Genomic DNA, 6,880 nt, shown 5'->3' with positions numbered 1-6,880 from the left:
ATCTATTTTGCATTTTGCTACGAGTTTGATAGATATACATGTCTACTTAATTTGAGCAACATCCAGTTAAATTTACTATGAAGGTTTAATAACTGTCACTTTGCAAAAACTGCTCAGAGCCACAAGAGATGAGAATAATTCCCTCGATGTCTCACTGGTGTCCCTTCACAGCTGTAGCTCACAGGACAGATGTTTGACAAGAAGGCTAATACGAACAGCTGGTACCCAGCAAAAAGGCAAACTCATAACCCCGACTACTTCTTTTTTTAACACTAATTGTTTCCAAGCATATGGATGCAAATAAGAATGACAAAGACGAGACATATCAAGAAAAAGTATCTTTTATTTTTAAAAAATGGCCAACAAATGGGTTAGCTGTGCATGTGTGAATGAAACTCTAGTTAATAGAACAACAATATTTTTCACAGCCCGTCTCAAAATTATACACCAGAATAATATACAAAACACAGTTCTGTGGACAAAGCTTGGAGCATGACGCACCGTTATGTTTCTCATACAGCATCTCACAGAACATTTACAAACCAAGGCTGTAAGGAATGACATCAAATTAAGGATATAATCAGGTTAACTGCAGGAGTTTCTGGTGTGGATTACTGATTGTGTGCTGCGAGAAGTTTGTTAATAATTCAATTTCATATTGAAATACTGACAATAAGCATTAGAAGGCACAGAAATGTTTTGCACGAGACTGCAGCAGTGAGTTGGCACTTGAGGGTTGATGAGATAAATATGGCCAAATGCTCACACACATTCTTATTTCCTCCTTAAATCCCAAATATCATCTTTGAGTAACGGACAAAGTTCAAGGATCATTTTCAATAAAGAGTTGCTTAAGTATCATTCGGTGTGTATTATGTCATGGGATATGTATCTTTTTTTCCCAAGGAAATGGCTCACACGCACACACACACACAGAAGCACTTTATCTCCCTGATACACACACACAGATGCATGTACATACACATATCCATGTGTTGTCCATCCACGTATACAGGAGGTCCAGCTGACATGTCACTCAGAGAGTGTGGTGTTATTTTACCCCATTTCCTTTAACCCTAGATCATGACTAATCGCAATTTGCCAAGCATTGCTTTCAGACACCTGTTCTGTCCTGTGCGAGTCTGTTGGTCCAGTTCTGTTTGCATGCAACCTGGAATGGAGATGTTACCAGAAATCAGCCTCCAACGGAATGATATGAGAATTATTGTACTTGTACTGTCCTTCACTTCATTTACCTTATTTTCATTAAAAACCAAACAGTACTGTAAATAACCAAACCCACATTACATGTGTTCATCTACTTAAGAACAAAAAAAAAAGAAACCAATAATGCATGAACATAAATACATATAAGACTTTTATGCCAAAATGACACTATAAGATTCATATGAGCCAGTTAGTTAAGACTGATCCACTGATGCAAATGCGACATAGCTCTGGCCATTAATGTAAATTTTACTGCAAATTCGCATAATTGGTCACGTTTCCAATGTATCTGCTTCTCCATCTGCTTCACAACAGAATTGAGCCAAAGCATTTCTCTCCTACACAACTCAGTGGCAGGCCTTTGCTTTACCTCAAGTGTGCACACACGTGCAATCTTAAACTGGAAAGATAGTGGGATGTACAGGATGTAGGCGTAGGCGACATTTCCTCATGGAGGAGTTTGGCTCACCAACAACACAATTTGTCTTTGTGTAAAAAGTCTGTACAAGTGTGTTTTTATCGCAACAATATAGCTTTGTATAAAATCAGCAGGCACTTTTTCTTTTGTTTCACGTTCAAATGGTCACAGGTAGCCTACTGCCCCCTTCACACACCCCTCCACCTGCTCCTCACTTTCTTCATTAGTAGTGCATCAATCTGAATGAGTCTCTGGTGTGACCTGACTGTTTCTTGTCCCCTTAAGGCCGAGACAGTGTGGTGTAGACAGGCTGGTCCCAGCTGGAGGCGGTGGGGCTGTGGGCAGGAGCCATGGACAGACTGTTGAGGATCGGGCTGCCGTAGGGCCGCCTGGATGAGTGGAAGTAAGGGTACTGATAGAGGCTAGAAGGGTAGCCGGAGTAAGGGTTGTAATAGTTGGAGCTCTGGATGTCAGTATAGTCACACTGGGAGCTGGAGAAAGATGCTGCAGCCGAGGCAGCTGACGTGGCTGAGGTGACACAGGACTGGCTGCTGTAGGAGCTGTAATCAGAGTGTGAGGGCGACCTGTGGGAGTGCTCGCTGTAGTGGCTGGGGCTCAGTTGCTCTGTTTTAATATGGAGCCGATGCTGTCCTACCTCGCTGGTGGAGGGAGAGGAGGAGGACATGGTGCTCTTGCGGCTCCACGCTGACCCGTTGGCGCCTGCGTGGCTGTAAGAGGAAGCGTAAGGGCCGCCAGGTGCTGGAGGCTGCCCGTGGTTATGGTCTGAAGGCAGGGTAGAGGAGCCCGAGGCATGGCCAGTGAGCGGGAGGTACTGGTCAAACTCGTGCACATCGAAGGTCTCCATGTTGCTGATGACATCAGTGCTGAGCTCAGAGATGTCTACATTGCTGAAGTCAATGTTTTGCCTGCTGCTGTCAACAAGACGACGACCCTCATGTTTCAGATCCTGCTTCACCCCGTGGTGCAGGTCTGTTTTGGGAGTAGTGGGAGGTGTGGGGGGACCGTGGGGCTGCCCTGAAAAGAAAATAATATCACAAATAAAGTGTGAGGCTTCATCAGTCCAAATACAAAACGATTTGTATGATTTGCAGAATACTACAACTATTAAGTCCTGAAATAAAACTCACAAACTAATCACATTTGATGCTTTATTTCTTATATTAAATTTGCCAACATACCTGCATGTTCAGGGTGGTGGTGTCCATCAGTGATCCCCGCAAGTCCTCCAATCCCCGGTTCAGCTTTATACATGTGATGTGCCAGTTCTGCTCCTGAGTCCGAGTCACTCTGGCCTGGTTTCACATTCTTCCGCCGCCGAGGTTGGTACTTGTAGTCCGGATGATCTTTCTTGTGCTGAACCCGAAGCCTCTCTGCTTCGTCTACAAATGGCCTTTTCTCACTTTCTGAGAGCAAACTATGGTGGTAAAAAATTATGAAACATTAAAGTGTATGCAGTCACACAAATCGAAAAAAATTGTTAAGTGATCCAACTTACTTTGAAAAGTGTTTTTAATTATTATATTTATTATCAAGAGGTCAGTAAATTCCAATTTCTCTTTATTAATTAGAAAACAAAACTTTTAAAAAAAATTGTAAAAATTTATATTTAATTCCCAAAGCTGTTACCTTAAAATGTCCTTTAGGACATGATTGACTCCATGCCCATAACCACTCACTGTGCTTTTATTTACTTTGAAAATTATTAATCTACACCCTCTTCATTTCTTCATTTCTCTTTATTGTAAATAATATATCAGATTTCTTACCGCCACAGTTTCCCCAAAGTCTTGCTCAGCTCGGCGTTGTGCAGGTGTGGATACTGATCCGCCAGCTTTCTGCGGGCCGCTTGCGCCCAAACCATGAACGCATTCATGGGTCTCTTGACGTGAGGTTTCGTCTTCAAAGATCCGTTCCCTCTCACGGGCATGGGCACCAAGGACCAGTCGTATCCTTTAAGGACCTGGGAGACGGCGTCCCGTATGCAAGCTGGGAACCGGTCGTCATCCTCGGAGTCCAATTTCTTGCCCAAACTGGTGAGTAGGGATCCATGGCCGTCTGAGCCCGTCGGTGAGGACGGAGCGTCGGAGTCGGACTCGTCCTGGGACATGGAGCTATTTGTGCCGGATGGACTGCAGGGCTGGTCACTGACACACTTGTCATGCTCCTCTGTCATTTTTAACATTATTTGTTCAGTCCCTAGAGGTTGGATATCCGAAATGGTACTTAATTTAAAACAAAAAGCAAACGTTACAAATAAATTCAAGCGCGCAGCAGGGCGGCCAGTGCGCCTTTTACGCACGGTGCGCCACAGTAAATTCCTTCAACAATTTCAGTCAGTATGAGCCCGTTGTTTTCCTTTCTGTTTCCCAGTTTGTTTGTCTTCGCCAGTCTTGTTTTCCTAGGCTGTCATTGGAGATGTAGTCGTGAAAGTTGTGGTCCACAATGTGAGCCGAGGAGCTACATGTTACAGCAACTTGAGCAGGACTTTTAAAATCGTCACTCCACCCTCCGCCTGGGATTGGTTGGAACAAATAACCACTTCATCCCCATTGGATGAAGCTTTTATATGAGCTTCGTTATTATAATGATTTTCTTTTTTTTTTCTTTTTGCTTTTTTTATTGGTGACAGTTCTGTTTTTATTAAAGCTGCACACGTTGTGCGACAAACACATAATCTGTCGCAATTTTATAATGCAGTTAGAAAATGAAATGAGTTCAGAAACTACTCCTAATTAAGAAAAACACTTGAGGTGTTTGTTATGTTTCTATTATTAGTACAGCAAATGTAAACATTCTGATCTTTGAGTGAATGCACAAAACAAAAGCTAAATTAATAATTACATTTGTAATCAATACAATTATTGCAATATGATGAAGGCTGTACATCACAGAGTAGATCTACACTGTTACTCTCCTGATGACATGTTATCATTTTATTTCTTTAAAAATGTTTTGAGAGGACAGGAAGTGGTAAATTTGATTTATATATTTTACTGTTTTAGAATAGTGAAGACATAATGAATATGTCCAATGGCTCGAGTCGTTTAAAAAAAATAATCACCTGTTTTGAAGATTTCAGGGTTAACATCTGACTTTGCCTCCGAGTGAAGTGGATGAAAAGAACAATCAGAAACCAGAATGTTAGAAAATTGTGGCATGCAGAGAGTTAATACGAACATTGATTTTCGGGTTTTTATTCTCTCGGATAATAAAAGACAGTCTGACAAATCTCACAAATTTGATGTTTTTGTTAATTTGGGTAAACATGAAGTGACAAATGTGTCAAAGAGTCCAACAAACCAATTTTCCAAGAGGGTAGCAAATTATAGCAAGTTGTCAGTGACAGGATGATCTTCTCTCCCATCATACATTTCTTTCTTTGGTTATATATTTAACAATTTTTTTAAACAATCATTCATCAGTGTTTTTATCATGCAAGTCCGACGTGTGATATTAATCACTTAATCCTGAAACATCTTCTCTCCAAAACATTTGCCTTCATAAAAAAGAATATCTTTAATAAATAAATGTGACAAATTTAGGGCAGGGATTTGCCCTGGCAGTCTGTTTGCAATCCATAAGTCAACTTCTCATTGCCAGTGAAGCAGGCTCTTTATGACACTGAAGATATAAAGAGCAGAGGAAATAAGCGGCTAGATTGAATCACTGCCTTTGTTAAAGGTGTCTTTGTCTTCATGTATTGTGGGGTGATTTTTATCACCGGCCTCCCTGTGAAAAGACAAGGTATGTTTGTGCTGAACGGCAGTTTGCATTGTCTAATGCACACTGCAGGTGGCTGAAGGACCAAGTGAGTTTCCATTGTGGAAATATATTAGAAATAGCGGCTTTTAAATACAGTTCAGAATTTACTGCAACAAAGGATTGCACAGCAAGGTAAGATGTTCTCAGTGTTTGTTCTTTTACTGAAAACAGGCTTAAAAAGCAAAGGGAATTGCAAGTGACTGACTGAAACGATGTTGTTTTATTGTTAGTATTATTTGTAGCAGTTTGTAGCATTGGGGTAGTATAGTATCTGATGTCTGCAGAAGGAACGTGTGACCGCATTTATGCATGTGATACATTTTTTTCTTTAACGTTTCCATCACAAGTGATAAAATGAAAGTGCTCCTTTGGTTGGGCCAGAGCTGCCTGTCTTTCCAACAGCTGCTGTGAAAGTGCTTTGTTGGGTCAAGTTCAGTGCATGTGTGTGTGTGTGTGTGTGTGTGAACAGACAGACAAGACAGCAGCTAGTTGTCAAACATGAATGACTCGTTCTCGTCGGGCTCCACGCATGGAGGAGTATTTATTGTGTGTGGATGTGTGTGTTCATGCATGTGTGAGACTCAGATATGTAGAGTTGGGGAGCGTTTTGTCAGGGATCGAGAATGTGTAAATTAATTGTATATATATATTTATATTCATATATTATTGTACATCTCACATGTTCTCACAGGATTAACTGCATTCACCTGACATAAGACATTATAGTGTTTATTCTGATAATGAGCTACAAAACACACAGTGAGTGACAAATGCCCTTAATTTATTTAGTTTGCTGAAACGCTAATCAATGTCACAATTCCTGTCATTTTCACTCTTTCACATTGGATTTGCAATTAATTTATTTTTTTTTCTACTGTTCCCAATCACCTCCGAAACTGAATCAATGGTTCCTGTCTCGCGTCGTGTCTCCCCAATGAATTTTTGTCAGGATCGAAGTACGTTTCTGACGGACAGAAAGACAGAAGAATCAGCATTAATCAAACCAGTGTGTCATAGTTCCAAAGTAATTCATTTGGTTTGTATTTAGTGGTAAAAAAAAAGAAATCAATAAACAAGGCATAGTTAAACCTGATTTTTAGAGCCGCTGGCCAATCGTTGGTTAGTAAAACTGAATGTGAAACTGTTGAATTTGCATAAGAGGAAGCAAATGTTTTGTTTCCACATGTGAAATCTTCAATCTGCATGTGAAAAAAAAACCCTGTCACAGATGAATACATGTTTCAGATGGGAAAATGTAAATTTCACTTGTTCAGTGTTCACTTCACATGTAACTACACTTCGTATATGGAAAGATTACGTTAAAATTTCACACGAGACATGAAGGGAAGCATCTAGACGGCCGCAGCTTTGGGTAGAGAGGAGAAGACGGACTTAAAACAGACTCCAGCCTCCCCCCCTTTTCATGCCTTCCTGAATTGTGGGGAGAAACTC

At 40.9% G+C, this 6,880-nt stretch overlaps 1 protein-coding gene across 1 annotated transcript; it reads right to left on the bottom strand.

The window, feature by feature from the left end:
• Positions 1 to 325: 325 nt before the first annotated feature.
• On the bottom strand, positions 326 to 4,241 carry LOC124073687 (transcription factor Sox-8). The gene is made up of 3 exons (XM_046416094.1): positions 3,433 to 4,241; positions 2,845 to 3,080; positions 326 to 2,680 (listed from the first exon to the last, which is right to left on the bottom strand). The coding sequence occupies exons 1-3, from the start codon at positions 3,846 to 3,848 to the stop codon at positions 1,926 to 1,928; spliced, it is 1,407 nt and encodes a 468-aa protein (XP_046272050.1). The 5' UTR covers positions 3,849 to 4,241; the 3' UTR covers positions 326 to 1,925.
• Positions 4,242 to 6,880: the final 2,639 nt, after the last annotated feature.

The sequence above is a fragment of the Scatophagus argus genome, chromosome 16, assembly GCF_020382885.2.
Source record: "Scatophagus argus isolate fScaArg1 chromosome 16, fScaArg1.pri, whole genome shotgun sequence".
Taxonomy (NCBI): Eukaryota; Metazoa; Chordata; class Actinopteri; family Scatophagidae; genus Scatophagus; species Scatophagus argus.
This window is presented reverse-complemented; position numbering and strand designations above follow the sequence as displayed.

Coding starts and splice junctions, on each gene's coding strand:
- LOC124073687 (XM_046416094.1), bottom strand. CDS start 3,848: ATGTTAAAAATGACAGAGGAGCATGACAAGTGTGTCAGTGACCAGCCC. Junction 3,081..3,432: donor ACTTTGGGGAAACTGTGGCG/GTAAGAAATCTG, acceptor TTACCACCATAG/TTTGCTCTCAGAAAGTGAGA. Junction 2,681..2,844: donor CCACCACCCTGAACATGCAG/GTATGTTGGCAA, acceptor TTTTCTTTTCAG/GGCAGCCCCACGGTCCCCCC.